General features: G+C 41.3%; 1 protein-coding gene across 4 annotated transcripts; it reads left to right on the top strand.

Annotated features, from left to right (window-relative positions):
* Positions 1–1,235: 1,235 nt before the first annotated feature.
* On the top strand, positions 1,236–21,346 carry LOC6551361 (putative protein kinase C delta type homolog). 4 transcript variants are annotated; one of them, XM_026981441.1, is made up of 16 exons: positions 1,236–1,481; positions 2,163–2,396; positions 3,917–4,276; positions 5,103–5,413; positions 5,542–5,657; positions 5,713–5,798; positions 5,859–5,988; positions 17,794–17,895; positions 18,431–18,514; positions 18,708–18,844; positions 18,908–19,081; positions 19,884–20,038; positions 20,107–20,254; positions 20,390–20,569; positions 20,624–20,764; positions 20,839–21,346. In XM_026981441.1, the coding sequence occupies exons 3-16, from the start codon at positions 4,184–4,186 to the stop codon at positions 20,986–20,988; spliced, it is 2,007 nt and encodes a 668-aa protein (XP_026837242.1). In that variant the 5' UTR covers positions 1,236–1,481; positions 2,163–2,396; positions 3,917–4,183; the 3' UTR covers positions 20,989–21,346. The 4 variants fall into 4 exon arrangements, with proteins under 4 accessions (XP_026837242.1, XP_001978374.1, XP_026837239.1 ...); XM_001978338.3 differs by having other exon boundaries at positions 1,236–1,645; XM_026981438.1 differs by lacking the exons at positions 1,236–1,481; positions 2,163–2,396; positions 3,917–4,276; ... (4 more) ...; positions 17,794–17,895; positions 18,431–18,514 and adding exons at positions 9,090–9,250; positions 10,678–15,250 and having other exon boundaries at positions 20,839–21,249.
* Positions 21,347–21,985: the final 639 nt, after the last annotated feature.

Here is a 21,985-nt window from a genome sequence, read left to right as displayed (position 1 = left end):
GCCGACAGTCCGGCGGATGGTTTTCCGTCCGGATTGTCCGGCAATATCCGATGGTGTCCGCCTAGTTGCAGGGGTTAAACAGGGGTCAAGTTGCCATTGAATGGCAGTGGCACTATGCCAGTGGTATGAACAACTATTCTCTGTCCTGCAGCAATTACTTAAAAATTAATTAGCAGTTTTTCTAAATGGCTTTCTAAATACTTTCTTATGTAAATGGCAATAATAGCACCCATTTAAATACTACTCGTATGTCTGAAAATGAAATCAAATGAAATTCCAAGGCATTCACAAATAATGAATCCAATAGAGAATGTTTTCCCACACTTTATTCCCCTGAATTAATGTAGATTAAAATGAATGCAGACTAAAATGAAAATGGAAATTGATGGGCCCATTTTACACAGTTTATTGATTTAATGCACAGAAAACGAACAAACAAATTAAGAGGAATGTCATGCACTTCTGTAAAAGTGTTGATTTTTCGGGACATTAAGAATATTTTGCAAGTGCCAAAGTTCTTAGACGCTCTCTACCTCTTTTCGTGTTTGTATATATTAAAAATAACAAAATACATAAATAAACATTCAGTTTGGTGAAAATGAGAGGGCACGCGCCCATTCCAAAAGCAAAAGCTTTTGCAGCTTTTTGGAAAATTTTGTGGGCATCGAATAGAAAGATTTCCTATAAAACGAAGTTGAATATGTTAAATCTCTAATTCAAATCGTTTGTTTGCACTTAAGTAAGCGATGGATAAGCCAAACATAAATGGCGACTTTGATGGATCAATTTTTTATTATGTGAATAGATTATTTTATATGCAAAGAAAAATCAGTTATTCTAATCTTTAAAAGAAATGTTAAGTTTAATGCAATTGCGCATTTGTGGGTTGTAAAACCTAAAGGACAGAAATCTGCAAAGGGAATTACCCTTATATTCATTTTTATGCTTTGTTGTGAGCCCACAACAAGTTCTCTTGGTACAGTGAAGCTTTCGCCAGCGACTCTCTCTCTCTGCTCCCATCTCTACCATATGATCAAGAACTAGCCAAAGAAAATTCAAAACGGAAAATGTTAAAAGAGCACATGATCGGCGGTGGCCTGCATATACAAAACAGATATTGTCTATATGGAGGATGAAGGCAAAAACCGAAACAAAAACAGAACTGAGAACCGAAGAAACCGCGATCGCTGGGCTTTCTCTCTGGATCCGATGGATACGTGGGATTTGCGGATACACAGACGCGGCTACCGACATACAGATGCTCGTACATATTCAGATCGGGCACGTTCTCAGATATAGTAGTCTCCGGGTATATCACTTTCAGATACGGATGCTGTGCGCTCCCGTGCGAACGCAGCGTTCAAACAGAGCGGAAGAATCCGCGTTGACGTTGTATCTTTGTATCTGACAGATACTCGAATCTATTTATTATTACTTTCTGCGGCTGGCTTTTTGTATTGTTCCACGTTGTTGCCATTTCGGTGTGTTCTTGTTTTGCTTTATTAAGAATTTCGTGGTTTTTCGACTGTACACAACTACATAATATTTCGTTAAATTATTTACTTTTCCTTTGGTTTGTTTGTCGCGGCGCACACAAAATTATGGAATGTGCAACGTGGCGGATGCGTGATGCAGCCAAGTAAATGTGCGTGCAAATTAATTATCGGCCACGAATTTCTTTCTATTTTTTAAGTGAAAGTGATGGTGATGGTGAAAGTGCAAAGCAGAGAGCGAGAGCGATTTGATGTTCAATTTCCACACCTGTGCACCTGGCCAAAAGGCTTTCCCCCTGGCATGACGTCACACACACATAGAACTATATACGGATATGTAGATTATATATGTGCACCTTTATATATATATATACTATATATAGGGGGAATAGAGAGAAGGCTAAAGAACGCTCTGGCAACCGCACAATCATACAGTCAATTTGCGCTGTGTTTTTCGGGGCATTAAAACAAAAGCATTTCACTACGAAATATTTATTATCGTGTGTACCAATGTGGAATGTGTTTATAGTAGCCCCCAAAAGTCCAGATTCGAAATCGCCTTTATTTTCCAACCTCACCCGCACTCCCGCACTCCCACACTCCCATTTTCCAATTTGTTCACATTTTCCTATGTGTGTGTGTGTTTTCATGCCTACACCCCTCAAATAGATTTTGGACACGTGCTAAGAGCTGGAATCCTTCGATCATTCAGAATAATTCCCCCATATAAGCTGCTGTCATCTCTGATGGCCCACTCGATAATCAATCAGCAAAAAGAACTAGCAGCGAAAATAACAAAATCCAAAATGTATCTGCGGTGTGAAATCAGTTCATTAGCGAAATCGATCGTGTGAGTTTGGACATTACGATTCTAACACCGATGTTTACATATATGGTTTAAAGGTGAGTGATTTTGGGGAGCTGAAAGATAAATATCTGTGTTTGCTTGAAGCTTTGATGGAAAGTTTTACATTTGTTGTCCTACGGAGGAAATACGAAAATGTCTTGAGCAGATGCGCATAATTTGTATATAATTATATTAGCCAGTGAAATATATTTCAGCAATAGCGCCAAAGCGAAATAAATTTAATTTGCTATTGCCAAGCATCAAAAAAAGAGTAAACAAAAAAGTTTTTTATTTCATATAAATGATAGCCATAATTGTTTCTTAACCAAACAAGCCGCTTTTAAAAGCAATTTCTTCCACAAGAATATAAACCTCAAATTCTCTCGCCTAAATTTGTTGGCAAGGGCTCGAAAGTAATCAACTTTTTTTGTAACAGGTGAACTAAAGTTAAATACCAATTAATTAGTAATGCGATGCAGGCAGCAGAACCCCTGCTTTTCATTTCTCGTCTGTGGCATTGACATGGGCACTCAGATTCAAATTAGAATATCTCTGGGATCCATAATGGCTTCAGCCTTGATTGGCCTAAAACCTTAACCCTGAATCGGAATGTATAGCTTCCATACTTTCGGGGCTCGATGGTTGCCTCACAATTGGCACATCTTGTTTGTGTTTTTATCATATCCGGCAATCAATTGGCACGCTATCTCGCACAATTCGCCACTTAATTTCTATTTTTAATAACATTAACAACAAACGTGGCATGGAGGGCGGCCGGGGGCGTGGCGGGGGCGGTTAAAAGTATTCACAACAAATTCTAAATGAATCAAGCGCTTATTTTTGGTGGCGCGTCGAAGCAACAACAGAAATCATATTATTAAACGTTTGCCAATGGATTCCCTCCAAGAATTTCGCTTGAGTGTGTGGAGCTGTAAAATTTCAAAACACATCCAGTCAACTTTAAATAATGTCTAATCCGACTTGATTCCGCTGAATCAAAAGCAATTTCAGCCCACCGAGTACTTCTCAGAAAAACATTTAGTTTTTGAACATAAAACGGGTACTTTATAGTCCTAGAAATGTTCTTCGACGACAGAAAAGATTGAGTTGCCCTGAACCAAATAAATTCAGTTGAGCAACCAATTAAAACTAGATTTTTAAGGTTATTGAAAATTATTGAAGCCTTAAAAAAACTGAATGTGAATAATATATAATTAGTTCAAATTTCCAAATACTTCATTACATTAAATAATAAACTGAATGGATCAAACCAAATTTAATGTGATTCTCCGCCGATTTCTCACCGTGTAATTAATAGGGGCAAATAGTTTTTGATGTTTCCTCGCCCTCCTCCACTTTTCAAAGTCATTTCGCATACGTGACAATTTCCAAGGGGCGAAGGGGGATTAAAAGTGCTATTAAATGGGTGGAGGGGGGAATGAGGGGGCTGGAGGCCACGATATAATATCAAGCAAGGCACGATCCCCAACAAAAACTGCCTGTTGTAGCAACAACCGATTGTATACCATATAATTAAGCATTCCTTTGATATTCCCCTGCTCTTGTTGGCTTTCAGATATCCATCAACGAGGCTTTAAACCCGGCCAACACAGTCGCGGCAAAAATGCCAGTGCACCGAAAGCAGGATACCACATACAGCTGACTGAAAATGCTAGCTGTTTGTTTAATATAAATATAAAAGAAAACGCCTTGTACGCGCCATAAAGCCGCAAGCGAAACACAAACCAGAACACTCCACCTGAACGCGCCCAAAAAGCAGGGGGATCATATCGAATGTGGATGGGATTTGGATTCGGGGATTCGGATACCGGGAGATCACAAGATGATGTTCACACGTGCCCAGGTGCGCAAACAGAAGACCACCAACTCGAGCAGCCAGCGACCTCGGAGCTCGGGAGGATCATCCCGGCATGAGGTGACTATCAACATGAATTGCACTTAAGTAATGCTAGGCAATGCACTTGTAAACGATTTAATCTAATGCAATTATTTTCTGATGTCCAGCCACAACACATTCCTTGAAATTCCTTAAGACAGGAAAACAAAACTGAACTGAACTTGCTTTACCAGTCATTACTGGATAATTTGTGTATTTATTTACACATTAGGACCATTCAACAATGTTTAGCTACATTTTTGTTTAACAATTTAATAGAATAAAAGTTATGTGTAAACATAGACAAGTGTTTTTCACTTAAGTAATGCTAGGCAATGCACTTGTAAACGATTTAATCTAATGCAATTATTCTCTGATGTCCAGCAACAACACATTCCTTGAGATTCCTTAAGATAGAAAAACAAAACTGAACTGAACTTGCTTTACCAGTCATTACTGGATACTTAACAATTAATGTGTATTTATTTACACATTAGGACCATTCAAAAATGTTTAGCTACATTTTTGTTTAACTTAAATTGTTAAGTAGAATAAAAGTTATGTGTAAACATAGACAAGTGTTTTTCCGCTATAGACCTGAAAGCAGGAGTGCCTTTGGTATTAAATACATGCTCGGCATTTGGCCATAAAACGGCACAACTCTGGCAACTGGAGGAAAAGTGTTCACTGGACTTTCATATATTCAATGTTTTTTGTATAATTATAAACTGCAATTGAAATGCTATAGAGCAATAGCTAACAGTAAGGCTTGCCGTTCGTAGCGGTTATTACAGCGCTATTATTATGTGATGCCTCGCTTGATACCTATTATTATAACTAATGATTTAAATATTTATTTTCCCAGACACGCTACAAACAGAGCTCCACCAGCAGTAGTGGGGCAGGCAGTGGCCTGAGTGGCGCCAGCGGAGCCTCCGGCGCCCGAAGGGATCAGTATCGGGACAGGGATCACTATGGAAAGCATTCCTTTGAGCTGCCACGCCAGCACTCCAAGGAGGAGGCCTACCATCGGGATCGGGATCGGGAGAGCAGTGCTGGTGGCACTGGCAGTGGTGGGCTCAATGGCGGTGGCGCCACCGGCAGTGGCGTCTACGTGGACAGGAGGACTCGACCGAGGAGCATAACCAATCGTCGCGGGGCCATCAAGCATCAGAAGTGAGTTTGGTCAAAAACGATGCAGTTTGACTGGATGGCAGTTTACTTGATCAATTTCCAATCAATTGAATCTGAAATGTATATCAATAGTATCCTAATTATTATTAATTTTCCTTTATTTGTCACAGAACCCACGACATCAATGGCCATCGTTTTGTGGCAAAATTCTTTCGCCAGCCCACCTTTTGTGCCTTCTGCAATTTGTTTCTCTGGGGATTTGGCAAACAGGGCTACCAGTGCATAAGTAAGTATATTGACCTCAAAAACTCGAAACATTAATGCATTGCCAACATTTTCAGTCTGCCAAACGGTGGTGCACAAAAAGTGCCATGATAAACTCCTGGGTAAATGTTCCGGTTCCGTTTTCACCTCAGCCAGTACAATTGTAGGTTGCATTTTATATTGTTTATTTATAAACTGCGTTAAATAATTTGTATCTGTTTAGTTACTACGCGAACGCTTCAAGATCGATATGCCACATCGGTTTAAGCCACACACTTTTATGTCACCGACCTTTTGTGACCATTGCGGATCTTTGATGGGTGGATTTTTCATTCAGGGCCTCAAGTGCGAAGGTAAGTCTTGGATGCTTAATAGCAAATGAAGTTCACATTTGAATGTGCTATTTTCTTGGAGAAAATACGTTGTTAACTCAATCCTGTTGCGATTTTCATTGGCCACATGGGCTCGAGCTTTTGGCAGGTGGCACCATCTGTGCCAGAGGTAAACCGCGAAGCTTTTATGCAAAGCTTCGCCGATTCTTTAGTGGTCATAACAACCCCAGAATTTCGGGCTTATTCCCAACCACAAAATGTAACGGTCGGCTAAAATAATGGGTATCAGGAAGGTATATAATGGTACATTCTTGAGGCCTAAGGATTTATGTGCCATGTTGTATCTACAATTTACATTAGTGCAAGCATTTAGTTGACTTATTACAGCTTACATAAAAGGCTTAAGGCTTAAAAGTGAGTTACATACATTTATCTTCAAAAAATATACTATAGTTAGATAGGCATTGAACTTTTGAAGTTAAAATGTTATAGAAGTTTCCAAGGAAGAAGAACTTCTCCTATGATAATGTATAAAGGCGACCCATTTAACGTTTCCCGAAAAATTCTTGAAATTATCACAAACAGAATATTTGCGTGCGAAAATGAAAAGGAAATCATTGCATTCAACTTTTACGAGCCGTTTTTTTATGCCAACACTGCGTATGAGTAATACGCATTGTACATTTATAAAATTTCTGCTGCTGCAAGTGCAATGAAAAACAAGCCCACTTCGAATATATGCAATGGTGTCTCCAATCGTGTCGTAATTTTGCAAAACGAAACGAGGGCCATTCATTATGCAGGTGCATGAAATTGTGCAATGCATTTGCTCTTTTTGTTCGGCGAACAAAGGAAAAATACTTTCACTCGATGTGTGTGCGATCAAAGCGGAAATAATGCGAAAGCCAGATTAAGCTGAAATCGGTATATATAATAGATGGTTAGACAGATAGCCAGACTGCATTAGAAATCAATTTATTGCGACTTTGCCAACACAAGACATGCGAAAAAGGGGAAAACATGGCGTATCGAACAAGACGGGAAAATATTCTGCGATATTCGACTGGCCGGATACTTATTACTTTCCATGGCAAATCATTTTTCGCCACAAAATTATATTTTAATCACACGCCTATATCATAGAGTACATATTTCGATGGTACATAGCATTTCCTTTCGATTTCATTAGTTCATTTCATACAATAATTTTAAAGCCTCATATATTTTAAATAAATGGCTGAAAGGCACTTGAAATGCACTTAGTTAAGCATTTAGAACGTGCTTAGCGCAAATTTCAAAATACAAACAGAAGCATTTAAAAACAATTAAAAGTAATGTTCTAAGTGGTTTCGTTTTAAGAGGTATTAAAAACTTAATAACCCATTAACTAGATGTGAAAGCAAATATGTTTTTTTAAGTGATAGAGTACGCCCATGGATATGCACTTTTGCAACTGACGGGACAGGAATGCAGTGCAAAAATATCGCACAAAAAAAAATATATGTATATATACTCTGGCGATCTCCCCGCGTTTCACTATAAATCGCAAAGATTAAGTGCTGAGAGAAAAGTCAGAGGAAAATTAAAACAAAAAGCACAAATAAGAAAGAAGAGCATGTTGCAGTTCTATTTCTAGTTGTTTGGCGCTTTCCAACCGCCTCTTCCTCTTGCTCGGGGATCTATAAATGTACTTTGCGGAACCGAAAAGCGTCACCATTAGCATCGCATCGCATCGCATGTACGATTCCGAGTGCTACGGATAGTACTTCTCATGTGAGATACATCCTACGTGCGGCATTTCTGGCATTTGTTTTCGATTTCCTCGCTTTCTATTTGCGGGGGTTGCGGTGGTTGGACAAATTTAGCCAAACATCTCGATAGCAGGTGCTACCAACAGGCAGATTGATGATTGCCCAAAAGGATCTTAGCCGCCGAAAGTGTACAACGATGTTGGCCATCATCGGATACTCAATAAATAAGATACAAAGTCATTAGGGGCTGCAAATTTCAATAAAAAGAAGGTTTTTTGGGCATTCATCCACAAACCTTAATTGTTTCCTTATTTTATTGATTTCATGCCCTTAAATGTATTTTCAACCCAGCTTGTATTGAAAACTGTTGTTATTTGTTGCATATTTTGATAATTTTACATTGAAATAGTATTCTAGATCTCGCACAGACTCCTCCCGACTTTTCAGTCCCTAAATGCCCCACATTTCTTTTCACATCTCAATTTGTCGAAACTGCCATTTCACACTTGAACACTTTGATGTTTGATTACACTTGCCTAATTCGCCTAATTTATGCCTTATACACATTTTAGTGACAATTAATTGGTCACACATTCTATGACAGCAATCCCACACGGCTTGTTCTCTTTTTGTGCCCATGTCTATTTCTATCACGAAATCGTTTTTTCCTAGTTTTTAATATTACTTCTATTTATTTGCACGTTAGAACAATAGTTTTTCACGTTCTACTTCTGCGATGTTGCCTAAAGTTTACTGCTTAAAGTCCATGCCCTTAACTATGATTTAAGTACTCGAATATGTAAAAGTATCTTTGTATCTTTGCATCTTTGAGTGTTCACATGACACTGTGCATCTCGTAAAAATGCTGAAATGCCAGTTCCCATTTGCCTGTAATAAGCAAGTGCGATTTATGTTCGTATATCTATTTTAGTTAATTGTTCCGCATACTTTATGGACTCTCTTTTTCGCTCAATTTCAATTCTTCCGAAGAATCTCCCATATGAGTTCTCCTGCGCTCTTTCGCAGATTTCGCTTTTACTTTCGATGTGCCAAAACGAGGAACAGCATTTTGAAAGACGTCAAAAATGTTTTTGATGCTTTTTCGAAATTCGAAAAACCGCTCGCCTTCGTGTGAAATTTATGGCACACTAGAAATTTGGTGTGGTTGTGTTGAAAATTCTGAGGGGCATATTTCGAAATTGGCAGACACGTAGAGATAATTGAAAGAAGAGGAAAATGATGATGATCTGGGCCTGTGCCTCAACACGGATACAGATGCAGATGAACACAAGATACAGATACAAGATACAGAGATACTGCTGCCAAGTTAGCCTCTCTCTCACACAGATGGACTTCGAATTTTCCCGTGAAAATCATCGACATGTGTGTGTGTGTGTGTGCGTGTGTGCTTGTGAGTTCAGGAATCGGAATTGAAAATATTCTGCGCTGCCTTTCACATTTCAGTAGTTTCCGTTAATGCGTTCGCCACGTCGAGTTAGCTCCTTTGAATTTTTTCCTGTGTCGCGCTGACGGTAAAAACCATAACAAAAAACTAATTATTGCTCAAAAGAGCATTCGAATATACCGAAATAAAAAATGCACACACCTTGTGTTTAAAGTGGCTAATAAAAAAATCATAATTATATTACCGTACAACATAGAAGCAACAACGAAAAAATTGTCAGCAATTTATGCGTGGAAAATAGCTGAGGAAAATCGCAGACAACGACTCGTGAGCGCTTACGTCATGCGAAAAAATTTATCTCCTACATCGGATTATATATCTATTTCTATATGGCACATGTGGGCTAAAGGCGAAAGCCAATAATAAACATATTATATATCGAGCGAAAAAAGTCCATTGGAATAATTGAAAAGCCATCGATTCCAGCTGACCTTCAGCCAATGACAGTTCGATTTCAAATCCATTTCGAATGGCTCTTTTCGGTATTTAAAAGTCTAGCACTTTAGCATAAAACTTCCCTGGAACGCTTTGTTTATTGAGTCGGATAAACAAATCGGTTAGCTTTCATTTTTCAAATAAATACAATTGACCATCAATCTTTTTAATATCCATTTTGATTTTCTACCGAAGTTTGGCTGACTCAGACATTTAGAAATTTCCATTTAGAAATCGGTGAAATTATTCATTTAAATGAAAATATTCCAATTCTATTCTTTTCGTTTCCCTAAAGACATGTATTATAATACTTCAGCATACAGCCCGTATTTAATTTCCTAGAAAATGTACACGGAAATCGTCAAGAAAGTTGGCTGCCTGGCTTTCATTTCGATCGCAGCGTTTTGTTCGATCTGGCAGAAGGAAACCTTTTGGGCCAATTAGGCTATAATTAATGTGACTTCGGTATTGCCAAATTCTGGCACGTTATGACAGCCGTTTTGAAATCTCAAAAAAATCAAAAAATTGTATAATTAAACTGCGGCAGCGTCGGAGGGCAAGATACATATGCAAATACATGAACGACAGCCCCAAAAATACATGCGAGTGTTTCAAGCAAGCGTTAACCTGTGAAGAATAAACTGAAGTGCCACCGAATTTATGGGCGAATCTCTGTCCGTTCCCAATCTAAATTTATCATCTTGCCCAATTGGATGTGGGATTAGTCTTGTTAAAGGCCGCAATGGCTATTTAATTGAGTTATTGACATCGAATTGGCTTAGCCGGAAATCGAATTGGAAACGAACAGATGGGCAATCGAATTGTTTTATTTAGTTAATTATAGACAAACGACCGAATGAGGAAGTACAGCATGTTTCCAAGTAGTTCCTCTAGGCCAAATCTTTCATTTTCCAATACATTTAGATAAATACTTGGAAAAAATGCGTGTCTATGATTAATGTAATAAATGATGTCTTATTGGCTTGTATTAGTTTGAAACTATAGTAGCGATGCCTGTGCCATTTAGATAAAGATATTGATGTGTCCATTCGAATACAGCGTAATTACGATTAAAATATGAGAGCCTAACGAACCGAAGGAAACAATTAAGCTAAAAGCAGCGGAAAAGCGCCGGAAAATAAGCAAACCAAAAATTCAAACCGAAGGTTTTCTTCGTGTATTGTGATTTCCTTTTTTTTTTTTTGTTTTGTTTTGTTTGTTTGTTTGAGTGACTGCTGCAAAATGCCTCTGTACTCGGATTCAACCAACTACTACTATAGTGGCGGCAGCAGCCAGCTGTACTCACCGTACTATAGTTCCGGCTTGGGCATCAACTTGGGCATCGGATCCTCACCAGGATCGAGCTATACGTCCAGCTACAATCGCTCGTATCCGGCCAGCTATATGGTACCCCTAAGTCCCTCCTCGCCGAGATCGCCGAGCAGTTATTCCAGTGCCAGTTCCGGCGGCAGCAGCTCCCTCCATGGCCTGGGCTCCAGATATCAACCAAAGCTGACCACGATTACGGAGACGGGACGGCACAGCGGCCATAGCAGCCTGATGCCACTGACCAGGATTAACTCACCCAAGTACAGCAGTTCGGTGGCCACTCCGAGTTATGGGTCATCGGCTGCCAGTAGTAGATACATACCAGCCAGACCCATTGCCATCAATACGGCAGATATCGATGTGAGTTCCTCGCGCTATCGCAGGGCAGTGCCTTCCAAGTCGCAGGAAAAGGAGCAGCCCAAAGAGGAGGTCAGGCAAAAGGAGCAGAAGGAGCAGAAGGAACAGGCGGAGGAGCAGGTTAAGCCTACTCCCAAGGAAACACCATCGGAAAGTCCAGATACAGGTGCCGAAAGCAGACCCAATCGTAGATCAACCATTAGGAGAAATCGTCCTGTGGTTCGACTATCCACCATACGAAGACGCAGCAAGGATCGCAGTGCCGAGAGTCCCAAGAAGGAGCAGGTGCAGGAGCATCAATTCCGGGATCTGCCACCTGCCGCCGAGCCCAGTTTGAGTTGGCGCCAAAAATTGGCCGAGGAACTGGCAGCCTTTCCAGTAACCAGCAATAAAAAGTCACCCGGCGAATTGCTTCGCGAGAGATTCTATATAAAAGATGAGAAGGAGGAACTAGCCAATTTCAATAGAGCCCAAATCCAGGAGCTTAGCCAACCACAATGTGCTCATAAGACTTCGACTCCGGAAATGGAGGTCAGTGCCAAAAGGGAAATGGATGACGAAAAGGAGGAGGACTCTGATAAACAGGAACAGGAACTGGAGGAAATGCAGGAGACCATTCGCCGCTTGAGCTTGGTTCAATGTCCAACATTTCATGACATTTGCGAGGATATTTCATCCGATAAGATCGATGATGATCTGAATGCCGGAGAACTCAGACGCAGGGCCTCCATTATTCAGGAGCAAGAACAGGAAATACTGAATAAGCTGCAGAAATCGAACTCCGGCAGCTTTCAGTTGATCCACCTTGAACGCAGATCCAGTCACGATAGTACCACCACAAACGATGAAGATCCCAAGGAGAGATCCAAAAGACGCTCCAAGAAGAGTAAGAAGATGCGCCATAAGATCACCGCCATTGTGGAGGTGGAGAATGCTCCCCAAGCCCAGCCAGTGGAGCACATGCCCAGTGTTTTGGAGTTGAATGAGGAATCCCTCTTAATACAACCGTTGGCTTCCGGTTCCGGTTCGAGTTCCACTCCAACTCCCAGTCCGAAACCTAAGTTCACCGTTAATGTGGAGACTGTGGAGGAGCACCATCAGATACACAAGGTCTTCAAGTTGCCCAAGAAAAAGGCAATGCCCAAGGATCAGGAGGACTCCTCTTTGCCAGAAGGCTTCATGAAAGCTGCTCCCAAAACAACGAAGACGTCGCCACTAAAGAAGGCAAACAAACAGCAGCATGTGAGTGAGGCGCAGATTTTCACCTTTGATGAGGCAGCCATACAACAGCAGCAACAAACGCAACAACAGCAACAGCAACCACTGGAGCTACCTAAAACCGAGGCCAAGGTCGAGGGCGTGGCCACGCCCAAGCCCATTCGGAAGGCCATACAGAAATCGGAGAGCGGCGAGGACTTTTGGTCGCAAATCGGTTCGAGGGAAACGCTATACATGACCAACCGCAAAAAGGTCTTTAACATGCGACAAGAGCAGCAGGAGCAGCTCCTGGAGGAGGAATCGCCTAAGTCACCAGCAAGGCCAAAGGAAGCAAAGACAGATTTAAAGACACCAACAACTCCCAAACTCAAATCGGAAATTCTCATCGAGCTGAAGACCACACCCTCCATAGTGTCCACAAGTGGCAAATCGGCTGTCGAGGCTAAGAAAGTAGAAACAAGCGATACTTCAAGCAAAGCACCAACAACTGCAATACCAAAGGCTAAATCAATTGACGCTTCAACAACTGCTGAATCACCGAAATTAAAGTGCGCAACTGATAGCAATAAGGCCAAGCCGACAATGCCCAAAACAGACTTACCAAAATTAAAAACGGCAGAAGACGCTAAGCCAACAATAACAAGCAAATCGACAACTGCAACACCGACGATGGACTCACCAAAAACGCCGCAAGCTAAAGTAGAAATATCACAAAAAACTGAAGACGCAGCGCAGCCACTGAAGCTGGAAACACCAACAAGAAAAGCAGCTACACCACAAATAAAGCCTGATACACCAACAGCACTGCAATTGAAACCACAACAACCAACAAAAGATGCACCAACACCAACGAAAGCAACAGCAGCCACAACACCACAAGCTAAAGTAGAAACACCAACAAAGGGTTCACCAACAAGCAAGATTGTAGCGCCAACAACACCACAAGCTAAAGCAGCTGCATCAACAACATCCCCACTAACAAAGGTGGACACACCAACCACACCACAGAAAACACCACAAGCCAAACCAGCAGCAGATGAGCCCAAGTCAACACCGGCAGCACCAAAGACAACAATGGCCAAGATCAGCATGACAACGGCGGCAGGAACAACTGTTGCCGGGGCAGGAAAAACAATATCACCCAAGGGGCTGAAGCAGTCTGGCAACGCCGTAGCCATGACAACAGCAACACCAACGACACCAACAACACCAACCACACCAACAACAGCAACAGGCAAATCAAAATTGAACGAAACAGCAGGGCCAAAAATAAATAGCGGGCAGCCGGCCAAGTCACCTGAACAACAACAGGCAACGGCAGCCGCAGCCGCAGTCGAAATAAAAATAAATAAAACAACGGACAAGGAACAACAGCAGCAGCAACAGCAACAGCCGCAGCAGCAGCAACAGCAGCAGCAACAACTGATAGACACGGCAGCAACATTGGTGCCACAAACGGAAACCAAAACGAAATTGACGGAAGCCGCTGAGCCAACGGGCAAGTCAAAGGTGCAATCACCGAATACGACAAAGCCAAAAAGTGCCGGCAAAACAAATGTTGGCAAAAAGAAAGCTGCAGCGCCAGCAGCAGCAGCAGCAGCAGCAGCAGCCGCAGCAGCAACAGAAGCTGTTACGGCTTTGTCTGAGAGCAATGTGACCCCAATCAATGCCGATCAATTTATAACGCTGGCCCCCACAAAGGCGGCCAAAACATCACCGAACAAGCAGCAAGCACTGCAATTGCAACAGCAACATGAGCAGCAGCAGCAGCAGCAGCAGCAACAGGCCACAAATGCGTCATCGCCGGCGGCAACTGGCGATGCAACCACAACGCCCACAACAATAACAACTGGTGTTGCTGCTGTTAATGTTGCTGCTGTTGCTGCTGCTGCTGCTGATGCTGCTGCTGCTGCTGCCTCTGCTGATGCGACTACCTCGCTCAGCAGCAGCAACAGCTGCGGCGAAGGCGGCGGCAATAATTTATCAAAGTTTGCAACAGTATCGAATTTGGCACAGTGTCTGCGAGACGTTGATGCCGAGCTAGACGACTATATACCCTCGTCGGCGGAAAATAGCCAAGAAGACGACAGCAGCGACGACGACGACGACGACGGGAGCGGCAGCAGTTCTGACGATTATTCCAGTGTTGACGGTTGTGCGAACTTAAGCGCCAGCATGAAAAAGAAACTGCGCAAGGAGAAAAAGAAGCAAAAGGCGAAAGCAGCCGGCGGCGAGGCGAAACGCTTTGATCCGCACAAGAAGATCAAGATCGATACGACGAACAAGTGTTATGTGAAGGAGGAGGCGCCCAGGTACCCACTGGTGGCCACGCCGCGTCCGCTGTGGAAGCGCGAGAAGATCGTCTACTCGGATGAGAATACGGACGATGAGAGCGGCAGCGAGGAGGGCAGCGGCGGCTCCTTGGACGAGGACAGCGATGATGAGAGCGGCGGCGAGGAGTGCAGCTCCACCAGCAGCAGCGCCAGTTCCGAGGATCTCGATGCGGTGGCCATGGTCACCAAGGGTGGTAGCTCCAGTGCCGCAACGGTGCTGGATTCGCCCAGTTCCAGCGGCTCGAATGCCGGAACACTCAGTGTTCCCAGTGGTGGTGGTGGTGGTGGTGGGGCCTCCACATCCAGCTCGCCGTCCATCATCCGGATGAGCACCTGCAGCAACGATTCCGGATTCGAAGGCGGCACCGCGCCCTCCAGTCCCAAGAAGATGCTAGGTAAGGCTGGCGTTGGCCGACTCTATCGATACCCTGCAAAATTCATCTTGAAAAGACAGCGGGCAAATCAGTCAATACACTGGGAAAAACTACGAGCGCGCTGTGTTATCAATTATAAACATTTTAATACCAATAAGACTAGTTGCCATTATCAAATATTTTTGCATTAGCTTGCTTTTCCAATTATAATTTTAAATTAATTAATATTCCACAACAGTACGTACAAAAAATTTTTATGATGACCATCTATAGTGAAGTGCTAAAAAATGTCTTTCACTTAAATATGTTTAATTTATTAATTGATCAAAAATGTAGTTGAGCATAGCTAGCTCGCAGTTTTTTGCCAGTGTACATCAATTCTCACCCCGTCCCCCATTTCCCCGCTGGTCACTTGAATGCGCGGCACGTGTCCGGATCAAAAGAGCTTTCGACTTACTTTCGACTATCCCAGGCATTTCGGAATGCCTTCGTTCTCACAACAAGAACAAGAACCACAAAACAGCGACCTATAGATATAAGATATATGAGGATTTCTGGGCAAAGTAGAGAAACAAAGAAATAAACAAAGTCATAACGATCCACAGCTAGTATATCATCCGGGGAAAAGATGCCCCATCTATATAAATATGTATTCCCGTCTAGTCGACGGCATAGTAGTGCATCTGATCCCAAAGTGTTAACTAGCAAGTGCCAGTTCTCAAAAGTATATTCTGCGGAAAATGCGACGGGTTCAACGACCTGCAGCTGGAGAAAAAATTGTAAGTTATCGGGCGATGGTGAATATGCGGCATTTTTCCTCTTTTCTGGGACACTTTTTTCTGGGTTACCAGAGCTTATAGATACGTCTTTTATGGCATTTTTTAACGAAAGAATGTGCGGAACATGGGATTACTTCAAGTAATAAACTGCCTCATTATTTATGTTTATGTTTTTATTATTACTACAGATTTTCTCCAAACCCGAACCTCTTTTCTTCTGTTTTCTGTTTAAATTACTATGCATAGTATGGTAGTTCAGCCTTTTCTTAGTATTCACTGTGATTTAACTTCTGAAGAAGTTGTTTCCTTTTGTTATGGCCTCTGTATTAAGTTCCTAATTTGTTGTAAAATATAGTTTTAGTGCGTGGATTTTTATTTGTGTGCTGAGTGCTCATATCTTTTTGCAAACTCATAAGTTGAGAATATTCTGTACCGATTTCTTCCTTCAGTGTGCCTGTGGTTTTATTGCTGCAAAAAAGAAACACTTTCAAAAGAGCGGATTTTAATGCCCCTATTTTGTTTACGGCTTTATTTATTAGCATTGTTACTCATGTTGTGCGATAGTGAATTTGGGGAATCGACTTCCTATTTCTATCGCTCGATTCGTGTTTTATGTAATTTTTCGCCGAGAATTTTATCGTTGCTTACTGTTCCGTGGTGGCGTTTCCTTGATGTTTGTGCGAGAATTTGCTAGAGATCCGCTGGCAGAAGCCGCAGAAAGCAGAAATCAGAAAGCAGAAAAGAGAAGGAATCTACAAGTTGGCATTTTACTTTTAGCCAAAACAACAAATGAAAACAAATTGTTTAGGTCATCGTCGTGTCTGTCTGAGCGTCAAAGAGAAAGCTTTTGTGTACATAAATTCAGATATATCTGCACAGATACTACGTGTATGTGGATTTAGACATCTCCTGCAGTTGTTCTAACCATGCGAAACAAAACAACGCAGTTATGGGCCAAACAGTCAATTCACGGATTATATAAATTCGCTGGCAGAGCGCGAAAAATCATTTGTGTTTTGTTCCGTTGCCACACTGCGTATACGTGATATCCGGCTGTACGCCTCAATTTGTTGGAAATTCAATCAAAGCGGGCGGAAACAATTGCGGATTCGCATTGCTTATGCGAGCAGAACCTCCCACCCAAAATAATCATCGGAAATTCATGTCTTTAAACCGATTGGAATGCACTGGGAACAATAATCCCATATGTTTATGGGAAAATTTGCTTGAAACTGGGAGCACTGTTGTTAGTAATTCCATAACTCATGTTCGAAATATCTGTGGCCTTCGATAAGTTGGAAACCAACCATCAGATAGTTATACTTTCACATATTCTGGTTTCTAGCATTTTTAAATCTGAAGAAATCATTTAATTAAATCATTTAATATGGGTTTGCTAGTTATCACAATGTGTTTTAGCTAACTAAATTGCTATTCCTTATTATAATAATTATAAAATACATGTTTTGTACATGCACTTATTGAATGAAGACAATTTAGGCATTCTTAACTTATTTTTGGGCATGCACATGGCCAACTTGGACTATTATCGTCTAGGCCAGTACATTTTCTATTTGAAAACATTTTGCTCGAGTCCAAAAAGCGTGCAGCCAATAAATCGCAACAGTAGATTGGGTAACCCGCCCAGTTCGCCGCAACGAAAATGTATTAATAATTTGTTTGCAATTAATTCCCCTCCAATGCGATGTTCTGCGTGGGCCCCATCCACATCCACGTCCACGTCCACGTCGAAATTTAAAAATCGAATCGAAACACGCGAACCAGAATGTGACGTGAATTGTCACAAGAAATGCGAGCGGCTCACGGCCAATTTATGCGGTGTCAATCAGAAACTCATCGTTGAGGCACTCAACCACGTGAAGCGAGGTAAAAACCAGACAAAATGCACAAATCACAGTCGGAATGGGAAATATGGAGGCCAAGCCATATTCATATTTTGTGCCTCGAATTTATGGGTCCGATTTTGCTCAGAACAGAATTTATGGTGTGTTTATAGAGCGCCTGGAAGCTGGGAAATAATTATTCTGGGGATGTCTGCTGCATATGCATTTCTTATAAGAACAGTCTTTGAAACACTTCAAAAAAAAAGTCTTGAAATAAAAAAACCTATGCATAAATTCAAGTCTTGAAATAAAAAAAACATATGCATAAATTCAAGTCTTGAAATAAAAAAACATATGCATAAGTTCAAGTCTTGAACAAAAATAAATATATACAAATTCACAGTGCATATAAAAACTAAATTTAAAGAGTGTATAAATAGTGCAGTGATTCCATTGCGCGTATTCCAAGTTAATCAAGCAAAATACACCTATTTTAGATGTAAATCTGTTAGCAAAATCAGGCCCAGAAATAAAGACCTCAATAGAGATCTAGAGATCTAATATTCTCGAATAATTAGGAGCCCGAGAAGCCCGTGACTCACCCAGCACTCCGCCCAGTCTGAATCCAGCCTATAAAATCGAGGCCAGCGAGGAACACGATGGTATGCCGATTAAATATGATATAAGTCCCAACTAAGTAGACCCAATTCAAGTGACCATCGGTATAACTCATGAACGAACATTATCTACTTGTGCTCTTTGTAATATTTAATACTTTTAAGATTTTAACTAACTTTAACTTTTATTCCTCTCTCTCTCTGCAACTATACAAATCTTGCTGTCTCGATCGCACAGAAACATCATATACATATTCACAATTCCAAAAATCCGGACGTTTCACTGCGCCAGCAACAGTAATACCTAGATTTAAGAATTATTCGGTAGATGATTTCCACTTTCTGGCCGTTCTCGGCAAGGGAAGTTTCGGCAAGGTGAGTATTACGAGGGATTTTCCTGCATTTTATCGTTTAATTTCGAATTTTCGGTTGAAATAGGTTCTGCTGGCTGAGCTGCGTGACACCACATACTACTATGCCATCAAGTGCCTGAAAAAGGACGTCGTCCTGGAGGACGACGACGTGGACTCCACGCTCATCGAACGCAAGGTCCTGGCCCTGGGTACCAAACATCCCTACCTGTGCCATCTGTTTTGCACCTTCCAAACGGAGGTGAGTTGAAGATAATACAGAACAAATACAAATAAAATAAAGGTATAATGAGGAATATAGACCTTAAACATACGACTGAAGCTTAAAACCTGAGAGTTAAGTTAAGCAACTATTAGAAAAACCGTAGGTCAATGACCCTTGGATAAAATTCTAGTTTTAGTTACAAATATGTTGTAAAATGCTATGGAAAACTATCTCCATCAGTTAAAGTCGAAATGTGGCATTTGGGCTGATATTATCCAGCTGAAAATATTCAGACGAAGGTGTTTCATGCGCACCTTGCATCCTTTTGCTTTTTTGCTTTCAATTAGAGGCAGTGCTCAGGTGGGGGTCACCAGTCGAAGGTGTGTCTGCACTCTTGATCGATATTTATCATATAGAACAATCGGTCGGCCGGCTATTTATAGCCAGAGGAAAGGTAAAACGTTCTATTATTGGACCACTGGGGTCTGGCCATCGATTGGGGCACACGACGTCGATCGGACATCATGTAGATCAGGGTGCCTGTCCGTACGCTTTTATTTTATTGTATTTGTTTTGTTTGGTCTGGTTTTTTTTTTGTGTGTTTCTCGCAATCCGAAAATCTGCATCTGCATCTGCAACTGCAACGTCTTGCATTGACACCGATTAGAAGGTATTTTAATTATTTATGACTTTGGGGGACGATCTCTCAATCTCAATCTGAATCTGTATCTCAATCTCAATCTCTCGCTATATTATTGGTTCTCGCCTGTTCTCGAAGTATAGTATGTAGTATAGTGTGTAAAATCGCTCGCTATATTTTTTCTATATCCTAACGCAGAGCCACTTGTTCTTTGTGATGGAGTACCTGAATGGCGGCGATCTCATGTTCCACATCCAGGAGAGCGGGCGCTTTTCCGAGGAGCGGGCCAGATTCTATGGCGCGGAAATCATCTCGGGCCTCAAATTCCTGCACAAAAAGGGCATTATCTATAGGTGAGCTTGTTCGTATTACTTTAAACTAACTATATTTTATACTTTATACATTTGTTTGCCCTTTTCAGGGATCTCAAACTGGATAATGTCCTGCTGGACTACGAGGGACATGTTCGAATTGCCGACTTTGGCATGTGCAAATTGCAAATCTATTTGGACAAGACGGCAGATAGCTTTTGCGGCACACCCGATTATATGGCGCCCGAAATCATTAAGGTACTTCTATGCTACCAACACGTAGTAGTTCTAATGTACTGCACATTGGAAAATGAATATTAACTACCGTAGATACTTTAATCGACTCAAATGATCCTAAAGTAGTATTGTTTAACACTTACCTTTAAATTGCAGGGTGAAAAGTACAATCAGAATGTGGATTGGTGGTCCTTTGGTGTGCTGCTGTACGAAATGCTGATTGGTCAGTCGCCATTCAGTGGCTGCGATGAAGATGAGCTCTTCTGGTCCATCTGCAATGAAATTCCATGGTTTCCAGTTTACATATCCGCCGAGGCCACCGGGATTCTCAAGGGGGTGAGCTAAACAAATCAATTTTGAACCACAACACTTCATTCCAATACCATTCAGTTGCTGGAGAAGGACTACACAAAGCGTATTGGTTCGCAGTACAGCCCAGCTGGTGATATAGCCGATCATATATTCTTCCGCCCGATCGACTGGGCTTTGCTGGAAAAGCGGCAAATCGAGCCGCCCTTCAAGCCCCAAGTGGTGAGTAGTCAATGGAGTTAATGCTTAATTAATCATTTTATTAATTTATTTTGCTTGTTTCATTCCCCCGAAAGAAACACCCCCTGGATACCCAGTACTTCGATCGGGTCTTCACCAGGGAAAGGGTGCGCCTAACCCCCATCGATAAGGAGATATTGGCTTCAATGGATCAGAAGCAGTTCCACGGCTTCACCTACACAAATCCTCACATCACCCTGGACTAGAGCCTAATTAATATCCTAATTAATTATTTAGAGCAACAGTATTTGTATATGTAAATATTTATTATGGCCAAGAAACAAGAGATTAACAACCAAAGAAGTGAAGAATTGAAGTGAATTCGAAATTGTAATACCTTGTAGTTAAGCTTTTGAGCACATTGAAAATTTGGATTGTAATTCTAGTCAGTTAGCTATACGTTTATGTCTAAGTCTAATTGTACAGATATCCCTCCTCACATTTACCTATATATATATATATATGTATGCATATAAATCTTTTTTTTTGCAAATTATTTGTTCTAAATTGTAGTGATTAAGCAAAGGTCTACGTCTATGAGAAATAAATGAGTAAAAATATAAACATAATGCGGCTTAATGTGGACATCGATGTTGAATAAAAACAATGTCAATCAAATGGGATTGTGATTAGGCTACCGTTACCAGCGCTTTCCGGTGCTTATCAATTAATACAGTGCGTTTCGAAGAAGTAGCACTTTCGACGAAGTTTATAAATTTACATTTTAAATTAATGCCATATAAAAAAGTAGATTCACTTAAAGGCAATTTTAAAGCCGATTATGAGCCCAATATTTCGTTATAATGCTGCAGCTGAGTTCTCTCGTTATGTCACGCACTGTACCGCACTGTCCATATGCAAATGTGGAACAGTGAGAGTGATCAGCGGAGCGTTTGTCAACTGCAAAACCAGGCTGGAGTGAAAATTCTGAGCCACGCTTTTCCACCTTGCTAATCTGCATAGAGAGTTTACTGCCTTTGTTTTTTTTCCATTTATTTTTTTTCAATGCGGGTGTCTTTTGTCTTGATGCTAATGGGTCAGAGATGTGTGTGTGTGCTTATGGCAGTATCTGCATTTTTGTTTGGGTCACCAGTGGCAGCGAGAGTGAACAGGTTATGTTTTAATGGCCATTGTAATGGCTCAACTGCCGGCTAGTGAGCCAGTTTTAATGTCAATCCGCACGAAGGCATTCAAAGAATTATT

The sequence above is a fragment of the Drosophila erecta genome, unplaced genomic scaffold, assembly GCF_003286155.1.
Source record: "Drosophila erecta strain 14021-0224.00,06,07 unplaced genomic scaffold, DereRS2 tig00000126-arrow-pilon, whole genome shotgun sequence".
NCBI classification, from domain to species: Eukaryota; Metazoa; Arthropoda; class Insecta; order Diptera; family Drosophilidae; genus Drosophila; species Drosophila erecta.
Note: the sequence above shows the minus strand (reverse complement) of the source record. Positions and strands in the feature narration are given on the sequence as shown.